The sequence below is a fragment of the Bubalus kerabau genome, chromosome 20 (genome assembly GCF_029407905.1).
Source record: "Bubalus kerabau isolate K-KA32 ecotype Philippines breed swamp buffalo chromosome 20, PCC_UOA_SB_1v2, whole genome shotgun sequence".
In the NCBI taxonomy this organism is placed as follows: Eukaryota; Metazoa; Chordata; class Mammalia; order Artiodactyla; family Bovidae; genus Bubalus; species Bubalus kerabau.
This window is the reverse complement of record NC_073643.1, coordinates 13,181,279-13,203,639: the sequence shown is the minus strand read 5'-3', so window position 1 is coordinate 13,203,639 and position 22,361 is coordinate 13,181,279. Positions and strand designations below refer to the sequence as shown.

The window sequence follows — 22,361 nt, the reverse complement described above, 5'->3', positions numbered from 1 at the left end:
AGAGGGAAGGGGACGCTTCTCCAGACTAGATCCAGGCATGCCTCTCTGAGGACCTTCTAACTCGAGCCCATGCACCCATTCTGCAGAACAGAAAGCAGACATCCGGGGAGCCGCGGCTGGACGCCTGGACTCCAAGGCTGCCTTCTGCACCAGCCTGGCTGGGCGTCGAACGTTACGCGGTCCCGGTCCCAGGAGGACGCAGATTCTTTCGCGCATCACTGTAACCCGGCGAAGCGCCCACAGGCAGGGCGTGGGGCCCGGCCGCCCGAGCTAATGACAGGGCCCGCGGCCTGTGGGTGGCGGCGGCGGAGGCGGAGGAAGCCAGAGGGATCTAGCTATTTCTGTCCGGGACGCGCCCACAGGCCTGGGCCAGGGATGGCCGGGCTTCCAGGCCCCCACCTCTGTCCTCCCAGCCAAACCCCAGGAGGGGCGGGGAGAGGCGCGGGTTGGAGGGCCAAGGGGGCGGGGGCGCGGGCGGGCGGGGGGCGGAGCGGAGTCCCGGGCCCACCTCCGGCCTCCTGCCCCCCGCAGTCCATTCGGGTCCCTCCACCACACTCCGCTCGGACCCAAGGCCGCCGCGCTGTCGCCGCGGACGAGTGTCCCGCGGCGCACCCCTCCCGCCACGCCGTCCGTCGGGCATGGACTCGGGCCGGGACTTCCTGGCCCTGCACGGTGAGTGCTCGGCCCTCTCGCGGGGAGGGGGGGCGTCCCCTCCTGGGCCGACCCCGCGAAAAGCCGTCCCCGGCCCAGGGCGGGGGACCCCCTGCTCCTTCGGCTGCCCTCCGCCCCGCCCCGGGCCCGCCCCTCGGCCCTTTTGTCGCATTGAGGAAATCTCGACCCGACTGCCGGGCGCGACCCTGGGCGTTTCCAGGCTTGTCCCGCAGACCCGGCCGGTGGGGAGAAAACGGGTGTGCGAGTCTGAAGACTTCCCTAAAGACGACCCCCGGCCCCGCCGCCTTGGGGTCGACCCCCCTCCCTTATCCTGGTCACGGAAGGCTAGGCTCCAGGGTCTTCTGCACTCGCAGGGGCCGAGGAGGGAAGGAACCAGCATCCACGAATAATCAAGTTCTCTCCGCCCTGTCCGGGCCGCCCGGAGAGGCTCCCCAGAGCACAGGCGTGCCTGGACCGCGTCCGGGCGCGTGAGTGTTGCGGGCTGGGAGGAGTGGGGCGAGGAGGTGTGCGAAGTGAGATGTGGCCGTGCCGCAGTAACTGCCCAGCGCAGAAATCAGGGTCAGCGATGCCCGGGCTGGGAGGAGCAGCCCGATCGCCCCCATTTGCGCACCCTCCTGGCCAGACAGGCTCGTGTCTCCACTCTAACTGCCTGTGGCTCTCAGCTTTGTCCAGCAGAGCTCTGTCTCTTCCGAAAGACCGGGGAACAGTTTGGACCAGCTCCTTGTCCTATCGCAGTCTCTCCAGGAGAGAGAGCAGCCGTGGGCTCCGGACTGCAGGGACTGAGGGGGTCTCCTAGCTGCAAGGGGTCCCCAACCTGTACCTGGCATCTCTTTGCGCCAGCCTGGGGGCTTACCCACTCTTAGAGGGCTTTGCACTCCAGCCCCCTAGGTCATGTGCCAGCTCAGCAAACCTGCCTCTCTCACTCCAATCACTGCTTAAGTCCATCTCCCTCTGTTCTCTAGTACCCCTGAAGTCTGAGACGTTAGTGCCCACCACCTACCCATCTAAACCATGGTGGATGGTCTAAATCATTGACAGTCTAAACTATCCATCTAGACCATGATTTCTGTGCTGGCAGTGGAGGTAATAGATGGGAAGGGGAAAGGCAGAGCCCTCCAGCTGTCCACTAGAGACCCCCTGGAACTCAGGGAAGACTCAGATGTTCCTTTCAGCCAGTGCCCAGTCTGTCTCACGTTTCCTGGTTGGCTCAGACCTGGGCCCCATGGCCCAGAGAGACCTTGCTCAGTGCCCAGAGCTGTTACCCTCATACCAGTTGTCTGGACTTTCAAGGCAAACTCTTCCAGCTGGGTCATGGGTTCCCTGCCTTTTCCAGTGCCCCCTCTTCTCCCCTCAGGACAGAGGTATCCTTAGTGCTCCTCCAGACTGGCAGGGAGGCTGGGCAGCTCAGAGGATCACAGTAGAGACCTCTCTTTCTCTCTCATCGTCCCTTAGCTAGTGCTGTCTATCCTGCAGACTGCCACCTCCTCCGTGCCTGCTTCACACTCAGACATCCTATAAGCCCTCTCTGGTGGCCTCTGACACAGCTGCAGCTTCAGATCATGTTGGGATGGGCTCCAGCCTCCAGCCTCTGTGGCTTCTGTGCCTTTGTCCAGTCTCTTTCGCTGTGTGTGTGTGTGTGTGTGTGTGTGTGTGCTTAATCACTCAGTCCTTTCCAACTCTTTGTGACCCCATGGACTGTAGCCCATCAGGCTCCTCTGTCCATGGAATTCTCCAGGCAAGAATACTGGAGTGGGTTCCCATTCCCTTCTCCAGGAGTCTCTGTTTCTAGGCAGCCCTAGTATCTTGCCTGGAGAGGGAACCGCGCAGAGTCTCAGTCAGCACCTCTCAGTCTTGTGGCATGGGCTTGGCAGCCCTGGCCCATCCTGTCTGAGACCTGCCTCTCAAGTGCCTGACTGCCCAGCCCTTCCTGCGGAGCTGGCACAAACCCTGCAATCCAAAGCTGTTCCCCTGGAGGCCCTGCTGCTTCTAGCTCATCACCCCAAATTACCTCCCTTAACTGCCTTTGTCCCCTATGCAACCCCCTACCCACCTTGATTGTTTCCAGCTTGTCTGTCCCTGGGATTCCAGGCCCACACAACACAGACACACACTGATCCACACTGATTTTAACTTTTTTGTGCCATGGACCACTTTAGCTGTCAGATGAAGCCTGTGGACCCCTTTTCAGGATCAAGTTTTTAAATGTATAAAGTAAAATACATAAGAATTCAAAGGAAGAAAATTATATTGAGATGTGGTTTTATCCATAGGTCTTCGAGGAGTCCTTGGCCCTCTGGTTAAAAACCATTGTGTGGTTTCTCTAAAACAGAGGCTTCCCCTTACCCTCAGCTCCCTTCACTGCAAATGAAGAACAACTTGTCTGTGCCCGTATTCCAGCTCACCTTCACTAACACACGTTCCCATGCTTTATTATTCTCCAAGGTGAGACCTTAGGCAAGTCACTCTGCACTTCAGTTTATCATTATTATTGCCATGCTTGTTTGTACTAATAACTGGCTTTGCGAGTGACTCACTGTCAGTGCTGGTGACTGGAGCTGCAGTGAGGCAAATGAAGGAACTATTCAGAGGCAGCAAGTAAAAGAGAGGAGTGAGTCAGGCCTCTGGGTGATGTCCTGACCTTGGCACACAGGAGGGGCTCAATAAATAATTGCTGGGTGAATGAAAGTGGGGTGGTAGCTTACATGAAAGATCCCACTGTTCCGAGCACACTGGCAGCAGAGTTTCGTATAGAGTTGGAGTCCTCACCTATTTATCAAAGCAAACCTGTGTTAATGGATTCATTTTTAAGATCGGCATTTTTTTCAAGAATTCCACTCGCATTTGGCATCTTGGAGATTATTCCACTCAGGTAGAGAAACTCCCTCAGAAGGAAACAGGCCTACTTGGGATTCACATGTGAAGCAACGGCCCACTCAGTCACAATGGATTCGTTGAGTGACTGAGGTAAAATATTTGGCGGGCTCCGGTGTCCGGCCGAGCTCCATCCTCAACTCTGCCTGGCCTGGCCCCACCCGGCTGTCCGCTAGACCCTGCAGCCCAGGCCGCCGCCGGGCCGGGCTTCCCTCCTCGGCTCAATCTCGCCCAGTCCTCTGGTTCTCCGCCAGTTCTCCAGCTGAGTGTTCAGGATTCCCGGCTCAGTCTCCGGCCCCTGGTCGGACTCCGCCCCCACACTGCCTCCAAAGTCGAGGTACCGCCCTCCCTGCCCCCAAACGGCCATGCTTTCCATCGCTGTACCCTCCCCCGGCTCGTCCCCTGGACTCTGGCTCCGCCCCCCGCCGTCTTCCAGAGTCTGACTCTGCCCCACGTCGCCTCCCAGACCTGGCTCCTCCCTCTCCCCGCCTCTTTGGCTCTGGCTCCGCCCCAATCCGCTTTCTGGACTCGACTTTCGCCACCGATCTGCTTCCTGGGTTATGGATTTGTTCCACTCCGCCTCCTGGCCCCGGCTCCTCCTTCGAAGCGTCGCGCCTTCTGAGCTACGGCCCCTTCACTCCCCGTCTTGATTCCACTCTCCCCTCATCTCCCGGAGGCATCCGTTCTACCCCTCTGGAACTGGCCCTGCCTTCTAGGATATGGCTCCGCCCCGTCAGGGCTGATTTCTGTATCGCCCCGCCTCTAGACTCAAGGCCCCACCCATCCATCCAGACCCCGCCCCCACTGGTCCTAGCCCCGCCCACCTACTCCAGGTCTCCGCCCCTGCTCCCCTCCGAGGAGGCGGTTCCGTCCCTAGGGCCGCGGCCGCCTTCTGGACGCCGCACTGTCCTGGGCCAGGATTGCTGGGCGGCAGGGGCACTTCGGAACGTCATGCAGTGCTTTGGGGTCCGGAGGCCGAGCCGGAGACTGAGCCGCTCCAGAGAGCTCTACTTGCAGGAACAGAGCCGCAAGGTGGCAGCGCTCAATGGGCAGAGGCTGGGTAAGGGATTCAGGGGCCCCGAGATCAGGGGAGGCTGGGAAGGCAGCTGGGGCAGGACGCAGACTGTGTGTCTTGGAGCCTGGACCTGTTTAGTACTTCTGTGAGTGTATGACTCGCAGTGGGGCTGTTTTTGCAGGGTTGCCATGTACTGGGGGGAATGGTTACCCTGCCCCTTGCCACTCTCAAACCATCTTGCTTACACGCCTAGTGGTAATTCTGTCACTAGTATGGTACTTGGGACCACTGTGCAGCAATGAGGATATGCAATGCTGTGTAATCAAATGGCGCCAGTGTGGCCGTGTGTGATCAGTGTGATGCTGCACACCATGTTTGATTGTGGGAGACAGATGTGACAGTGGGTGACCCAGACAACTGGGTGATTCTGTCATCTGTGTTATGGGGTGTGTGTTCTATAGATTTTCTGCTGTTGCTCTTTGTGGCAGCATGCCCAGGTGGTGCCTGCATAAGGTAACGTTTCCTAGCACTGATGCTGTGGGCAGGCTTCTGAGTCCCAACTCCACCGTGTAACTTCCTTGACCCTCAGTTTCATCATCTGTAAAATGGGAACAGTATTGCCTTCCTCATAGGGTTGTTGGGGTGATTAAATACATGTGCTAAGGACAGGATCTTACTTAAATGTGAACTATTATTACGGTGGCTACTGTTATTATGACAATGATGATGTTCCGGCACGGTACCTTGTTTGGCTGTGTGTGACTCCATGTAACAATGTGTGTCACTGTGTGTGGCCCATTGTCTCTTCCTGGTTGTGGATGGCAGTGTATGATGAGTATGGTGGACTGTGTGACTGTGTGTGTGGCTATATCTGTGTAGCTGTGCACTGCTTTGCATTCCAGACTCAGTCTGTCTTCATCAGGCATCACCCTAGGTACATGGGCAGGGCTCTTGGCATCGTACACCCCTATTAGCACTGCAGCCTCTCTGCACTCCCCATATAGCCACCTCATTTTGTGCCACTAGCCTGGGCAGACTGATGAGGCTGCAAGGTCAACCCAGGAGTCCCTGAGCTCAGAGGCCCCTCTTTGCCACCTTCCCACAGGAGAAGATGCTATATAACTGAGTGAGTGGGGCTGGATGAAGGGGTGCCTATGGACCTTCTGGGTGCTACGGGAGCAAGGGCTGGGGGCAGACCAAAGGCCTCAGAAACAAAAGGGCCTGAAATGAAGCTCAGAGAAGGAGGTATCTGCTTAGGTTTCCCAGCAGCCTGGAGGGTCACTATTATCAAGACCCGCTTTGGGACCAAGGTCTGTGTTCCGGAAGCCATGTAGGCAGCCAAGGGACTTATCTCTGCCTGACCGCCGACAGGGCCGCAGTCTGGCTCCAGGACAGGATAAATGTGTCGTCTGCTCACGGTGTTTTCCAGAACTGGAGGGTGGAGCTCCCACAGGCTTCCGACCCTGCGCCCCCACTCCCATCTGTGCCATGCGTATGCACCCCCAGATGCCCCAGTTGGGCGGGGGTGGGGGGAGGGAAGTGCAAGTAGAGGGCAAGGGGATGTCCCTCTCAGCTGACCTCAGCCTCAGGAGGGACAGTGGGATCCCCCAGCTGAGCTGAGGCTGAGGCGGTTCTCTCCTCTGGAAGGCAGTGGGAACAACCTTGTCTCCGTCCTCTCTCTTGAGCCCCCCCAGACATAGCCACCAGTTGAGGACATTCTGTAGGAGCCTTCTCCTCCACTGGGCCTCCCCTGGGGCTGAAGGGGAACTGCTGACACTAAGGTGGTGGGTGGAGAGACTTGGAACAAAGGTGAGGGAAGGTCACATCAGACATCACCCAGTGCTGATGGCGGAATAGAGGTTCAGAGAGGGAAGGAAGTTGCCTAAAATTGTGGAGGGGGAAGTGTTAGCATGGCGCTATGTTCCCACTGGAGGAGGGTGACTAGGGAGGGATAGAGGCTGAGGCCTGGGGAAGTGGTCCAGAAGATTCTGTAGGTCCTGTGTGCGTCTGGAGCAGGCTGGCTGGAGGGTAGGGAGTGGGGTCATGGATAAAGTGAGAGAACCTATCTGGGGCTAGGGATCTGGGTTGAGACAAGAAAAGCCTGTAGGCCTAGGCACAGGCCCCTCACACTGGACATGCACGGCTTCTGAAGCCTCCACTCTGCTCGAGCAGGATAAAGATTGCTGAAAAGCCACGGAGTTTTCACTTGGGGGATAGAAGGGAGGTGAGGTGGTCTCTTGGCTCTGAACAGTGCTGGCTGCTGGGCTCCATGTGGCTTGGGTGATAGGCTCGAGATGTGCATTTCACTGTTAGTTACACTGATGGGTCATTATGGTGGTGTGATCACAGCTGGCACAGGGCCTGCTTGGGATGAGGGATGCTATGAAACCAGGCCTGGCGCCCCTCTGGTGTCTCCTGCTTGGGTCTGGTGGGACGAAGGACACTGTCTCTGTGGGAGCCCACGCCCCAGGCCAGCCTGCATCTCTGAAAGGAGCCGGGTGGGAGGGGGCCACGCAGTTAGGGTTCCTCTACTGCAGGGCCTCGGGCCAAGTGCTGCCTCAGCCTCGGAAAGGCCTGCACTATGCCTTTGGGCTGCTCTACCCTGAGAGGTCCCAGACCCAGGCCACTCAGAGATGGGGTGGACAGGGAGGGATGAGGCATCTCAGCAGGCCTAGCCTGGACCCAATACACCATTCCAGAGCCATTAGACTTGGGAGGCTGTTGGGCTCATGATACTCATGGTGCTCTGGGATCCATTTCCACCTGTGTTTACCCCTCTTCTTTCCTGCTCTGCCTGAGCTTTTGGTCCTGGCTTCCTTCAGGTCACTCTGACCCCTAGGTGTGATAGCGAGAAGCCTACTAAGTCTTTTGGAGCCAGGCCGTTTTCTAGGGGTCTAGTCCCCCAGGAACCATGTGTTCTTTGTCCATTCGGCTATGGGTTGCAGGTCATTACATATAAAGTGTGGCCTTGAACAGGTGGGTATCCTAAGGTTTGCACAGCTTCAGCTGGAGTCGGAGATGCCTTCCTGAAGAAGGCGGGGCTCCTGAATCAGGTTGGAGCAAGGGTGATGGAAGGAGAAGTGAATAGAGTGCTGAGGATGAGGCTGGTGAAAAAGGAGCCAGCATGGGGCCTGGAGCAGCAGGTACCCTAGAGGAGGTGGCATCTTACCAGCTCTGTCTCCCAGGCCTACAGGATGACAAGGACCTACAGGCACTGCTGAAGGGCAGCCAACTCTTGAAGGTGAAGTCCAACTCATGGCGGAGAGAACGCTTCTACAAGCTGCAGGAGGACTGCAAGACCATCTGGCAGGAGTCCCGCAAGGTCATGAGGACCCCGGAATCCCAGCTGTGTGAGTGCCCCGGGCTGCGTGGGGAGGGGCAGGGTGCTGCTCCTGCGCTCTGATGAGGAAACTGACACTGGCTGGGGTGGGGTGGGGCTGAAGGTCAATTGTGGACCACGACCAAAGGTAGGGAAACTGAGGCCTGGCCTGGCGAGGCAGCGGTCAGTCATGCAACCAGGATATCAGGTATGGGGGATCTGAGGTGGCCAGGCTCGGTGAAGGGAGTCAGTTAGATCACTGATAGGGAAACTGAGGCCTAATCTGGGCTGGAGAGGGCAGTTGTGGACCACAGATGGAGATGCTCACGCTTTTTCGAAGTGGGGATACACAGCCATGGCCACAGACGGGAAAAGTCAGGCTCCCAAGTAAGGAGGGGATGAACAATGTTACTAGCGCACACAGGTATCCACCCAGACATTTGTGGGAAGGAGGGAAGTTGGGCGGATGCATCAGGACTCAGGTGTGGTAAGGCCCAAAGTCCAAGGACAGATAAGGCCCTTCCGGGTATTGGTGGACAGGATGAGAGGTGGGGCCACAGGAGGCAGCTCCTCCCTGGGCTGGAGCCAGGACAGGCAGGTTGGCGTGGAGCAGGCTGGGACTTGCATAGAGAGGCCTTGGCTGGTCAGCTCCCTCGAGGCTGTGGGCCTGAGGGCTTTCTGGAAGCTTCAGAAAAGGTCTAGGAATTCAGAGCTCAAGCCTGTAGATGGAGAGTGCCTCCTGCAAGGTCTTAGGAAGCAAGCTCTGCCAACACAGAACGCCCCAAGCATTTTGCAAAATGAGAGGTTCCCTCTGCACCTTTACTTGGTGGGAAAAGTTTAGACCAAAGCTATCCAAAAGAACTTTCTATGATAATGGACATGTTCTATAGCTGTGCTGTCCAATATGTCAGCTACTAGCCACCCGTGGCCCTCGAGCACTTGAACCATGGCTACTGTGCTTAAGAAGATGAATCCCTAATTTCACTGAATTTTAACTAATTTATATGTGAATAGCCACATGTGGCTGGTAGTATGGAAAGATCACTGCAGCTAGAGTTCTCTCGCAGTCCAAGTCCCTGGAAATTCATCAGCCAATCACCTGCCCTTGGCTGTGGGGGGGTATGCAGGCTGGGTGAGCCCACTAAGCAGGTCTCTGGGGAATGAGACCAGACAGAGGCTCAGGTGGGAGGAGGAAAGGGAGGGTCTGCCAGGCCCCAGGACACTGGACAGAATCCTGAGAAGGTGTGGCCTGCAGGCCCGCAGCAGGGTCCGATGGAGGGAGCCTGGCTGGGTCCTGGGAGCTGTGGGCCGTGGGAGGTCCGAGCAGGGAAGGGCAGGGTCGGAGGGGATGGAGCCAGAAGGGCTCTCAGAAAATGACACTGCACACATGTCGGTCACATAAGACAGGAGTGACCCAGCCCTTGCCTCTGTCTGTGGCTCCAGTCAGGCTCCTTCACAGACCTCGGCCCTGATACAGGGTTTCCTGTTAGATGCTGGCAGTCGGCGGCACCGTGGGAACAGGGCATCGTACTCTTTGAGCCCTGGGGACTCCCGGAAGCCCATCCACCAGCCAGGACATGAGCATGGTTACCAGTGTGTGCCAAGCACTTGGCGGGGGTGGGCAGGGGACAGATGGAGGAGTAGGAGATCTGGGCCTTGCTAGACCTGGGCCGGTGAGATGGGGACCTTGTACCGGGACAGCTATGGGCAGAAGGGCAGAGGGAGCTCCCAGCCCAGAAACCCAGCATGAGCAGAGGTGCAGGGATACGAATGTGGAAGGGCTGTGAGTGAAGGGCCTGCATCCTGACAGGGAAGGCCACAGGGGCGATAGCCTGGGGCTTGGGCATCAGGTGCGCTCAGGTGAGGAGTGTCCGAGACACAGAGACAGCTCTGGGCTGGGCATGCCTGTCATCTGCTTCCCTCCTCTCGGTGAGCAGTGAGCCTGCACTCCAACCCCGGGGAAACTGAGGCCAGGAGCAGCGGAGGGGGGCAGTCTCCCAGTGCTCTGTCTCTGCTTCCTGCTCCCCAAGTCTCCACTGCCTCCCTGATCCCGACCCCACTAGCCTCCCTCCGCTTTGGTTACCGCAGGCAGACAAGGGTTATCAGTCAGGAAGGCATCTGGACTTTCTCTGGAGTTGGTGGGGAGCTGGCCCCCACCACCCTGGCTTCCTGTTTTCACTCCCAGTCTGGGGCAGCTGCAGCCAGTGTGGGGCCTGGCAGGGCTGGGGAGGCTGCAGGGAGGGATTAAACAGGGATATCCCCTGCACCCCAGACAGCCCAGGGTCTGTGTATCTCACACCTCAGAGCCTGCTGCCCGGGATGGCATATGCCTCACACGTGGGGCCTGCAGGTGACCGGGAGGTCCTTGGGCACTCACCAGAAGGACAGGCAGGCTGCCGGCCAGAGCTGGTCTCGACCCAGGGAAGGTGGATGTGGATGGCTTGGGATGAGGTTGGGGCAGGGGCAGAACCTGGCTCCAGATGATGGGAGGCCCAGCACAAGCCCAGCTGTAGGGACTGGCTCCCAGCCAGGTCAGGAGAGCACCCTGGGGCTGAAGCGGGGCAAGCAGGGCCTTGCTGCCCCCGGAAGCTAGGAAAGCTGGGCTTCCCCAGGAGGGCCCCCTGCTGTCTCCAAGGATAGAATGATGTCGTCTCAGACTCCCAGGGGCACCCTCCAGTCTACCTCTCAGGATCCTGGAGCACCAGCCCTCCCAAGGGGCTCCCTGAGATCAGGACCCATAGATGCATGCAGGAAGGCCCTGGCTGCCCCCCGACGAAAGCACTTTTCCCTCTGTCATTGGACCTCTGTCTCCAAACCCCAGGGCCAGGGCTGACTAAGGGTGGCTACAGGCTCCTGAGTGATCAGAAGAGCCTGGAGGCTCTCATGGCTCTCGTGGCTGTCTTGGAGGGAGGGAAAGGGCCCAAAGTCAAGACCAGGAAAGCATGTGGTCACCCCTCCGTCACAGGTCCCAAGCTCGAGTGGCCTCTCCCAGTTACTGTCTGAGAGGCCTGCTGTGCCCCGATCCTCTCCCAGGGGCCCCACTTCCTCCCAGCACAGAAACAGGGGGCCTGGGACCATAGGAGCCCTTCCCACCCTAAAGTCAACCTCCCTCTCCCTGGGCATTTCCACTCTGCCTGCTGCAGCTGTGTCCCCCTTTCCTCCTCCATGCCAGCCTCTTTCTGTCCCCACTCTGACCATCCTCCTGCCCCTCACGGCTCTCTCTGTGCCCCCGCCCCCTTCTCGCAGTCTCCATCGAGGACATCCAGGAGGTGCGGATGGGGCACCGCACAGAGGGCCTGGAGAAGTTTGCTAGGGATGTGCCTGAGAACCGCTGCTTCTCCATCGTCTTCAAGGACCAGCGCAGTACTCTAGACCTCATTGCCCCATCACCTGCCGATGCCCAGCACTGGGTGCAGGGCCTGGGCAAGATTATCCACCACTCGGGCTCCATGGACCAGCAGCAGAAGCTGCGACAGTATCCTTTTGGGGGCAGTGGACCCAGACCCAGCCTGTGGCTACTGGCTATGCTTATCCCCAGGGCAGCCTCAGTATGGAAGACACCTGGCTTGGGCCAACATACCATAGACTGGGTGGCTTAAACAACAGAAATCAATTTGCTCACAGTTCTGGAGGCTGGAAATCCAAGAGCAGGGTGCCAAGCAGGGTTGGGTTCTGGTGGGAGCTCTCTTCCTGGCTTGTAGATGGCTGTCTTCTGTCTTAAAATGTTGGGGGCAGGGGGCGGGATGTGGGGGGAAGGCGGAAAGAGAGAGTGAGCAAGATCTCTGGTGTCTCTTCCTACGTGGGCACTAATCCCATCACGAGGGCCCCACTCATGGTCTTACCTAAGTCTCTCAAGGCTCTGTCTCCAAATACATCACATTGAGAGAACACAATTGAGGGAAGCAGGGAAGGTACTTGGGCCCTCTTTTGTCTACTCTGACCCAAGGGCCACACAGCAGTGCACTCCGTGATGTCCCTCGTCCCCTCGCTGTAACCAGCATAGAGCTGGGAGACTGGGGAGGCTGAGGGGAGCTGCCTGCTTCAATGGGAGACCTAATCTTAGACTTAAAAAAAAATACTATATCTTTTTTTAAAAGTCTTAGTTTTCTTTTTCTTTTTTAATTTTATCTATTAAAGATTTTTTTTTTGGCCGTGCTGTTCAGCATGTGGGCAGTTCCCTGACCAGGGATGGAACCTGAACCCCCTGCATTGGAGGCTGACTCTTAACCACTGAACCACCAGGGAAGTCCCCTAGACTTAGACATTTTAATGTTTCCTAGAGTTACTGCATTTTTTTTTTTTTTTTTTTCTCTCTGGGAGTTCGGGAGGCCATGGTCCACTCCCACCCACCCCTAGCCCCTGTGCCATTCTTTGGGGAGTGATCAAGTTCTCCCAGGCCTGGTATGCAGGCCAGCCAGGGGGCTAGAAACAAATTCACTTCAAAATCTAGGTGCACAACAATGCCCTAGTCTATGGTTCAAAGAGGTCAGGCTTCTGGTATATAGGATTAGGGTGGAACCAGTACCAACTCTTTTTTTTATGACAGCTTTATTGAGATATAATTCACTTGCCAAATATCATGTATGAAATGAGTTGCCAGTCCAGGTTTGATGCACGATACTGGATGCTTGGGGCTGGTGCACTGGGACGACCCAGAGGGATGGTATGGGGAGGGAGGAGGGAGGAGGGTTCAGGATGGGGAACACATGTATACCTGTGGCAGATTCATTTTGATATTTGGCAAAACTAATACAATTATGTAAAGTTTAAAAATAAAATAAAATAAAAAAAAAAAGAAATGAAAGAGAAAAAAAATTCACTTACCACGTAAATCATCCACCAGAAGTGTACAAATCCATGCTTTTTAGTGTATTCACAGTTATGCAACCCATCAGCCAATGAATTTTAGAATATCCTCATCATTCTAAAAAGAAACCCATACTCTTTAGCAGATCCCATTTCCCCACAGCCCCCAAGGCCTAGACAACCACTAATCTACTTCCTGTCTCACCAATCTATTGATACTTTGTCTTTCTGGACATATTATATAAATGGAATTCCACAGTCTTTTGTGAAGGCTTCTTTCACTTAGCATAATGTTACGGAGACGCATTGGTGGCTCAGCGGTAAAAAAAAATCTGCCTGCCAACGCGGGAGACATGGGTTCAGTCGCTGGGTCGGGAATTTAGATCCTCTGGAGGAGAAAATAGCAACCCACTCCAGTATTCTTGCCTGGAAAATCCCATGGACAGAGGAGCCTAGTGGGCTTATATAGTCCATGGGGTTGCAAAGAGTCAGACACAACTTAGTCGCTAAACAACAGGGTTTGTCCGCGTCATAGCCTGTATCAGTACTTTATTCCTTCTGTGCCTAATAATATTCCATTGTCTGGCTATTCCACATTTTATTTATCCAACCGGCAGGTGATGGCCATTTGGGTTTCTGCTTCCCTGAATAATGCTGCTCTGAACATTCGTGTGTAAGTTTTTGTGTGGACATACATTCTCATTTCTCTTGGATACATACCTAGAATTTCTGAGTCTTGTGGTAACTATATATTTAGACTTCTACACAACTACCTATTTTCCAGAGAGGAAATTTATACTCCCACCAGCAGTGTATGCGGAGAAGGCAATGGCACCCCACTCCAGTACTCTTGCCTGGAAAATCCCATGGACGGAGGAGCCTGGTGGGCTGCAGTCCATGGGGTTGCTGAGGGTCGGACACGACTGAGCGACTTCACTTTCACTTTTCACTTTCATGCATTGGAGAAGGAAATGGCAACCCACTCCAGTGTTCTTGCCTGGAGAATCCCAGGGATGGGGGAGCCTGGTGGGCTGCCGTCTATGGGGTCACACAGAGTCGGACACGACTGAAGTGACGCAGCAGCAGCAGCAGCAGCAGTGTATGAGGGTTCTGACTTTTCACGTCTTCACTAATCCTTGTTATCTGCCCTTTTTTATGACAGCTATCCTGTGGGTTTGAAGTAGCATTTCACTGTGGCTTTGATTTGCATTTCCTTGATAGCTAATGGGTTGAACATCTTTACATGTGGTTACTGGACATTTGTATATCTCTTTGGAGAAATAGCTATTCAACAGATCCTTTGCCCATTTGTTGTTCTTTTTAATGGACCTATTTAATTTTAAATTATGGTAATATATGCATAAAATTCGCTGTTTTAAGCATTTTTAGGTGAACAGTTCAGTAGTGTTAAGTACATTCACACTGTTGTTCAGCCATCTCCAGAACTCTTCATCTTGTAAAACTGAAACTCTGTACCCACTGAACAGTAGCTCCTCATTCCAGCCTCCCCCAGCCTTTGGCAACTGCTGCTGTACTTTCTGTCTCTATGAACTTGCTTAATCTAGGTTCCTCATATAAGTGGACTCATACAGTATTTGTCCTTTTGCCATTGGCTTATTTCACTTAGCACAATGTCCTCAAGTTTATTCCATGTTGTCACATATGTTAGAATTTCCATCCTTTTAATATGAACAATATTCCATTGTATGTATGCACCACACTTTATTCATTCGCCCACTAATGGACACTTGGGTTGCTTCCACTTTTTGTCTATTGTGAATAATGCTGCTATGAACATGAGTGTACAAGTATCTGAGACCTTGTTTTCAATTCTTTGGGGTACATACCCAGAAGTGGAATTGTGAGATCATCTGGTAATCCTATTTTCAGCTTTTTGAGGAACCACTCTACTGTTTCCCATAGCGAGCACCACTTTACGTCTCCACCAACAGTGCTCAAGGCTTCTGATTTCTCCACATCCTTACCAACTCTTGTTATTTTCTTTTTAAATTAAGTATCTTACTGTGGTTTTGATTTGCATTTCCCTTATAATTAAGGATATTGACCATTTTTATGTGCTTTTGTACATCTCCTCTGGAGACATGTTTATTCAGGTCTCTGGCCCATTTTTTAATTGAGTTACCTTTCTATTATTTAGTTGTGAGAGGTTTTTTTAAATATTATAAACACAAGTCTCTAAACAGACATATGCTTTGCAATTAATTTCTCCCATTCATTGGGTTCTGTTCTTATTTTGGTGGGTTTCTCTGAAGCACAGAATTTTTTGTTTCAGTGAGCTCTAACACATTTACCTTTTGCTTTTGTTGCGTGTGTTTTCTGTTGTCATATCTAAGAATGCTTAGCCTAACTCAAAGTCACAAACATTTACTCATATTTACTCATACTTTTTCTTATAGTTTTAGCACTTGCATTTAAGTCTCTGGTCCACTCTGAGTTTGTTTCTGTAAATTCTGTGTATGGAGTGATATGAGAGATCCAACTTCATATTTCGTTTGCATGTAGACATACAGTTGTTGAGAAGACTATTCTTTCCTCATTGAATTGTCTTTATACCCTTGTCAAATATCAATTGACCATAAATATGAGGGTTTACTGCATGACTCTAAATTCTATTCCATTTGTCCTTTTTTTTTTGGCCACGCCACACAGGGGGACAACCAGGGATCTGAATCCGTAACCTCTGCATGGAAGCGTGGAGTTCTAACCACCGGGCCACTGGGGAAGTCCTCTGCTCCATTTACCTAATTTCCATTTACCTAAATGTCTGTTCTTGCACCAACACCACAACGCTTTAGTGACTGTAACTTTGTAGGAACCTTTGAAATCCTGAAGTGTGAGTCTTCCAAATTTATTTTTTTCAAGAATGCTTTGACTATTTTAGGCCCCTTGAATTTCCATACGAATTTGAGGATGGGGTTGTAAGTTTCTGCAAAGTAGCCAGCATGACCGTGACAGGTATTGTGTTGAATCCGTAGATTAATTTGGAGAGTATTCCTCATGTAACAGTATCAAGTCTTCTTTCTGATCTGCAAGTACGGGGTATCTTTCCATTTATTTAGATCTTCAATTTCTTTCAACAGTGTTTTGTGACTTTCAGAGTATACGGTATGCATTAAAAGAATTTGTATTTTTATTCATTTTGATGCTACTATAAGGAATTATTTTCTTAATCTCATTTTCTGATTACTTTACTCATTGCTAGTGTATATCCAGCTCCTTTGGGGGACACATTTTGAACTCTGTAGATTCCCTTTATTGTATGCTTTTCAGCATTTCAGGGACTTTTAAGTGTTCTTCTCAAGGCTTTGTCTGCCTGACTTTGAACTTTTTTTTTTTTTTAATAAATAATTTTATCTATTTATTTATTTTTGGTTGTGCTGGGTCTTTATTGCTGCCTGGGCTTTTCTCTAGTTGCAATGTGTAGGTTCTCATTGCAGTGGCTTCTCTTGTTGCTGAGCACAGGCCCTAGGTTTCCAGACTCAATAGTTGTGGTTCCTGGGCTCTAGAGCACAGGCTCAACAGTTGGGGCGCACAGGCTGAGTTGCTCTGAGGCATGTGGGATCTTCCCAGACCAGGGATTGAACCCGTGTCTCCTGCATTGGCAGGCAGATTCTTCACCACTGAGGCACAGGGAAGCCCAATTTTGAGCTTTCCTAACAGCCCAGTTCTATGGCACTTTTCTGACAGTCACTCCTTTTGCACAGTTTTGTGCTTGGACAATCTCATGCCCTCTGCAGGCTTCTGCTGCCTAAATCTTGAGGTCTTAAAGCCATTCCAGCCTGCTGAAGAGCAATCAGCACTGGGACCTTATGCTTGGGTGGACCACTGTGAACTTGTATTTTTTTTAACCTGGAATTCTACCATAATGTTTTTTTTATGTAAATGTATACATATATTTACATAAAACATACTTTTATATATATAAATACAAATTTAACTATATGGGTATGTTAGAATGAAGCTTTAAGGCCCAGAAAACCTGGCTCCTCCAGAAACTACTGACATTTGAGTTCTCCCTTTAATCTTTTCTTGATGCATTTCATTTTGTCTAGTGGTGCATTTGCCAAAAATAATGAAGATTAATATATTTGTATCATTTTTTATGTACCATTATGTCATAATTATTTCCCTGTGTTGGTATGCTGCTGCTAAGTCGCTTCAGTCGTGTCCGACTCTGTGCGACCCCATAGACGGCAGCCCACCAGGCTCCCCCGTCCCTGGGATTCTCCAGGCAAGAACACTGGAGTGGGCTGCCATTTCCTTCTCCGATGCATGAAAGTGAAAAGTCTCGGCTTTAATGACTGTGTACTGTCCCACTGAGTGGATGTACTATAAATTAGTGATCCATTCTTTTACTGTCAGACGTATCATTTGTTTTTATTCTTTTACCTCTATAAATAACACTGCAAAGGACTACGTTCATAAAACCTTTCAGTATTCAGAAGTATTTCCTTACCAACAGACTGCTAGAAGTGGAATTACTGAGTCAACTGGTGTAACAGGTTGATATCTCTACATTACCTTCCTGAAGGTTGTACCAGTTTACTTTGTCCAACTGATGGATGAGAGTGTCCATTTCACCTCACCCTTACTTGCACTGGGAATATACCTTTAAGTTGCTGATTTTATCGTCTAAGAAATTGCATCTTATATCCAAACTGTTAGTATCTTTGATTACTATCAATGTTTGTAAAAGTTTGGTTTACATCCCTTTCTCATTTAGTTTTTAGGGTCATCATACTCTTTTCAATTCTTCAAAAACTTTTCTGAAAATGCTTCCTCCAGTCTGTCAGATAGATGACTTTGTTTTTTTCTTTATTTGATCCTCAGAATTTTAAAAATATTGATATGGTGTGATTTACATTGCGGTTTCCTTTCTGATTTCTTCCCAAAACCTGCTATCATGTTTTCGTTGTGCTCATGAGTTCCCATTTTCTTGTTCTATAATGAGCTCTCTGTTTTCTGTGGAATGTAGTATGGAGCCTCTCCTTCTCTAGTTCTCAAGTTCAAGGCTGATGGGAGAGACAGAGGTAAAGAAGTGGGGACCAAAGCACCGCAATCATGACACCATGATCCAGGCTTTGTTTTTGCATGTGATGCCCCCACCTTTGATCAGTGGCTTGAAATCTGCTGTTTCCTACTAAAAAAGCCTTAAAGCCTTTAGTCAAGTTGCGTAATAATTATATGTTGAAAAGCAAAAGGACATACCTTGAAATGTTAACAGTAGGTACCCCTGGCTGATAGAACTGTGGGGCCTTTGTTTACTTTTCTTCATTTTCTCAACTGTCTGTAATGAACCTTTTAGAGTGAGAAAATTAATATTTTTTAAAATTTCAAATTTTCAAATTTCAAAATTTTCTGGGTTCAAAGCTAGAAAGTAGGAAAAAGACTCTTTCATTGGATGTCATATTTCCTCCAAAGAGGCTACCAGGTCTTACCCCTGAAATGCAGATGTGCCAACAGCCAGGCCTGCGGGGAGCAGTGTCTATAGGGGCCCTCAGTCCACCTGGGCCTGGGAGTTGACCATGAGCTTGAACCATGCCTCTGGCTGGGACCTGGGGGGTACCATGGCTCCTGGGGTTCTTTCCTTACTTCTTGCCCAGCTGGATTCATTCCTGCTTGCGAAAAGCTGACAAAAACAAGGACAACAAGATGAGCTTCAAAGAGCTACAAAACTTTCTGAAGGAGCTCAACATCCAGGTGGACGACAGCTATGCCCGAAAGATCTTCAAGGTGAGGCAGGAAGCGAGGGCTGGGTCTGCCTGGCAGTGTGTCTGGAACACAGCTTGGGACCTGCTCTGAGTGCTGCCTACCTGGCGTCCTGGCTCTGCAGGAATGTGACCATTCTCAGACAGACTCCCTGGAGGATGAGGAGATAGAGACCTTCTACAGGATACTGACCCAGAGGAAGGAGATCGACCGCACCTTCGAGGAGGCCACGGGCTCCAAGGACACCCTGTCGGTGGATCAGCTGGTGACCTTCTTGCAGCACCAGCAGCGGGAGGAGGAGGCGGGGCCTGCACTGGCTCTCTCCCTCATTGAGCGCTACGAACCCAGCGAGACGGGTGAGGGCCCGTGACCTGCAGTCCCGGGCCCCACACGGCGGGAAGACCCCTGGGGAGACGGCAGCCCGAGTAGGGAGCTGGAGGGCAGGGGACGCCTCAGCCATTTCCAGGGCCCCTGGGCGATATTTCCCAGCCCATGCTGGGCACAACGCTTTAAGACGTCAGATGGGGGCCCAGTCCTGGAGAAGGAGGTGATGAAGTCCTGCCCTCGGGGGGCCTCACCGAGTCTGGGACAGAAGAGGAGGAGACAGAGCCCCATGCTGGGGTATAGTCACGGTCTGGTCAAGAGACTCAAACTTACCCCCTTTCCAAGAGATACGCGAGCACCAGCTCAGGATGGGAGGCGGGGCTGTGGGGCCAAGCTCCCAGGGCGCTCTGACCTGCAGTCGCCCTCCCGCCTCCCGCCTTCCAGCCAAAGCGCAGCGTCAGATGACCAAGGACGGCTTTCTTATGTACCTGCTCTCGGCTGACGGCAGCGCCTTCGACCTGGCACACCGGCGCGTCTACCAGGACATGGACCAGCCGCTCAGCCACTACCTGGTGTCGTCCTCGCACAACACCTACCTGCTGGAAGACCAGCTCACGGGTCCCAGCAGCACAGAAGCCTACATCCGGTGGGGCAGGGCAACTTGGGCGTGACGGGGCGGGGCGGGGCGGAGCGGGACAGGGCGGGGCGGGGCCGGGCTTGACCGGGCGGGACCAAGGGCCTAGCCCACACCCCACCTGCAGGGCGCTGTGCAAAGGCTGCCGCTGCCTGGAGCTCGACTGCTGGGATGGGCCCAACCAGGAGCCGATCATCTATCATGGCTACACCTTCACCTCCAAGATCCTCTTCTGCGACGTGGTCAGGGCCATCCGGGACTACGCCTTCAAGGTGGGCGCGCCCCTGGGGGTGAGGAGGAAGATACTCTGGGGCCACCCACCCCTCTTAATCTACCCCTGGGCCTCCAGGCATCCCCCTACCCCGTCATCCTGTCCTTGGAGAACCACTGCAGTCTGGAGCAGCAGCGCGTGATGGCGCGACACCTGCGCACCCTCCTGGGGCCCATGCTGTTGGATCGGCCATTGGATGGGGTCGTCACCAGCCTGCCTTCCCCTGAGGTGCCCCACGGGGACCCGGTGCCCAGAGGAGAGGGCAGGGGACTGGCCGGGAGGCCAGCTGGATCTTGATCAGCTGCCCCCTCCACCCTTAGCAACTGAGGGGGAAGATCTTGCTGAAGGGGAAGAAGCTTGGGGGGCTCTTCCCGCCTGGAGGAGAAGGTGGCCCAGAGGCCACTGTGGTGTCAGACGAGGATGAGGCTGCTGAGATGGAGGACGAGGCAGTGAGGAGCCAAGTGCAGCACAAGTCCAAGGTTTGAGGGGGAGCTGTGGGGGTGCGGGGGCAGCCCTGGGGCCTTCCCCCATCATCACCCTCCATAGCCTTGTGGGATGTTCGCCTTGTCTGGGTGCTCTGTGGCTGTCACTCAGACCCTCTGCCCCCTCTCTCTGTCTCTGTCTGGGTTTCTGGCTCTCTCAGTGCCCACCTGCCCCAATCTCTGAATCTAACCTGGGCCTCCCCATGGCCCCCAGGAGGACAAGCTCAGGCTAGCGAAGGAACTCTCCGACATGGTCATTTACTGCAAGAGCGTCCACTTTCGGGGCTTCCCCAGCCCTGGCACCTCTGGACAGGCTTTCTATGAGATGTCATCCTTCTCTGAGAACCGCGCCCTCCGACTGCTCCAAGAATCAGGTGAACCTGGCCCTGCCTCCCCACCCCCTAGATTGCTGCCCATCTGTCTGACCATCTGAGCTGGCCAGGGCCAGGACTAGCTCCCACCCCTCCAGACATCTCCCAGAGCCGGCACTCCATGATGTTAGTGAGGGGCTTGGGCTCACCCAGAAGGCCTCTGCTTCTGACCAACTCATACCCTTCCTCAGGAAACAGCTTTGTTCGCCACAACGTGAATCACCTGAGCAGGATCTACCCCGCTGGGTGGAGAACGGACTCTTCCAACTACAGCCCCGTGGAGATGTGGAATGGGGGCTGCCAGATCGGTATGGGCTGGCTGGGGCTTGGAGGAGCCCTGGGTGAGGGTTTCTGTCTGGAGGGCCAGGGGACTCTGGGGACCCAGGCAGAGCCAGAGTCACAGATTTGGCTTCAGAGCTGGTAATCTCAGTTTGGATATAATCTCCCGTGAGCAAATACAGCCTCTGAAATTTCATTATTAGCGCACTTGTCCTTTGAATTCTGGCACCAGAAATGGAATGTAAGGTTGGTGTGGTGGGTCAGTTAGGGCAGCAGGAGGGCAGTAGGCATTGGAGTGATCCTGGACCCTGATTCTCTCTCACTATGTGACTCTGGGCCCCAGTGTACCCAAGCCAGCTGGGCTCTGGGACCCCTGAGACACCCCCCGGTACACACACACACAGCCTGTGACTACTCTGTCCTGCCTGCAGTGGCCCTGAACTTCCAGACTCCTGGGTCAGAGATGGATGTGTACCAGGGCCGCTTCCTGGACAATGGGGCCTGTGGGTACGTGCTGAAGCCTGCCTTCCTGCGAGACCCCAACTCTACCTTCAACTCCCGTGCCCCGGCCCAGGGGCCCTGGTGGACTCTGAAACGACTCAATGTCAGGGTATGGCCAGCCACAGCGGAGACAGGTGCCCCGGGCCTCCCTTCCCCCTTGCTACCATCCTGAACGCTTAATTATCCCTTGCCTCTCCTCAGGTCATCTCAGGGCAGCAGCTGCCAAAAGTCAACAAGAATAAGAATTCAATCGTGGACCCCAAGGTGACAGTGGAGATCCATGGCGTGAGCCGGGACGTGGCCAGCCGCCAGACCGCTGTGGTCACCAATAACGGTATGTGCTGGGCCTGGGCTGAGCCTGGCTCCCGGAGCTGATGTCCGTGCTGTTGACACGGTGCTTGCACCCCCTAGGTTTCAACCCATGGTGGGACACGGAGTTGGAGTTTGAGGTGGCTGTGCCTGAGCTTGCCCTCGTGCGCTTTGTGGTGGAGGACTACGATGCCTCCTCCAAGAACGACTTCATTGGCCAGAGCACCATCCCCTTGAAAAGCCTCAAGCAGGGTGAGTGTCTGTAAGGAAGGGGAACGACTCGGGCGGCGGGGTGGGATGGGAGGCATTTCTTGGGTGGGGGCTGGCTGTCCCTCGAAGCATCCTCCTGGAGTGAACAGAACTCTCCTGGTGCACCCCTCCCCACCCATCCACCCGCCAGGATACCGACACATCCACCTCCTCTCCAAGAACGGGGACCAGCACCCGTCTGCCACCCTCTTTGTGAAGGTGGCCCTCCGGGACTAGGCTCAGGGGTTCTGGTGAGGGCTGCCCTGAGCAGACCGGACCCTCTGTCCACGTCTGGGGGCCTGATGGGGGCTGTCCCAGCCCCTCGCTCAGAGCCGGCAGCCCCGCGCCGCCTTCAGCTCCAGCCTCCTGTCTGCTGCTGCCTCTCGGGAGCCCAGGTGCTGGCCCAGTGCCTGGTGCTGCCCTCACTTCCGTTAGGAGCCACACTGCAGCCCTCTCTCCATCCTCCGGCTGGGCCCTGGGTTGAGGGTTTTTATAAAAATCATCAAAGTAAGTACTGTGGTCTTTCTT

The 22,361-nt window shown here is 53.7% G+C and overlaps 1 protein-coding gene and 1 long non-coding RNA gene across 3 annotated transcripts; one reads left to right on the top strand and one right to left on the bottom strand.

Moving 5' to 3' along the window:
* The first annotated feature begins 495 nt into the window (after positions 1–495).
* On the top strand, positions 496–22,344 carry PLCD1 (phospholipase C delta 1). 2 transcript variants are annotated; one of them, XM_055558599.1, is made up of 15 exons: positions 496–672; positions 7,744–7,908; positions 11,124–11,352; positions 18,308–18,437; positions 18,538–18,769; positions 19,182–19,383; positions 19,499–19,643; positions 19,721–19,870; positions 19,963–20,121; positions 20,339–20,498; positions 20,687–20,803; positions 21,206–21,384; positions 21,477–21,609; positions 21,687–21,836; positions 21,985–22,344. In XM_055558599.1, exons 1-15 carry the CDS (start codon positions 639–641, stop codon positions 22,068–22,070), a joined length of 2,271 nt encoding a protein of 756 aa, XP_055414574.1. In that variant the 5' UTR covers positions 496–638; the 3' UTR covers positions 22,071–22,344. The 2 variants fall into 2 exon arrangements, with proteins under 2 accessions (XP_055414574.1, XP_055414573.1); XM_055558598.1 differs by lacking the exon at positions 496–672 and adding an exon at positions 4,458–4,603.
* On the bottom strand, positions 17,593–18,293 carry LOC129635535 (uncharacterized). The gene is made up of 3 exons (XR_008706328.1): positions 18,143–18,293; positions 17,913–18,002; positions 17,593–17,716 (listed from the first exon to the last, which is right to left on the bottom strand). It is a non-coding gene; the product is annotated as an uncharacterized LOC129635535 (long non-coding RNA).
* Positions 22,345–22,361: the final 17 nt, after the last annotated feature.

Excerpts from the sequence above, each read along its gene's own strand:
- PLCD1 (XM_055558598.1), top strand. The coding sequence starts at position 4,495 with ATGCAGTGCTTTGGGGTCCGGAGGCCGAGCCGGAGACTGAGCCGCTCC. Across the intron at positions 18,770-19,181 it reads CTACGAACCCAGCGAGACGG|CCAAAGCGCAGCGTCAGATG; the intron begins GTGAGGGCCCGT and ends CCCGCCTTCCAG. Across the intron at positions 21,837-21,984 it reads CTTGAAAAGCCTCAAGCAGG|GATACCGACACATCCACCTC; the intron begins GTGAGTGTCTGT and ends TCCACCCGCCAG.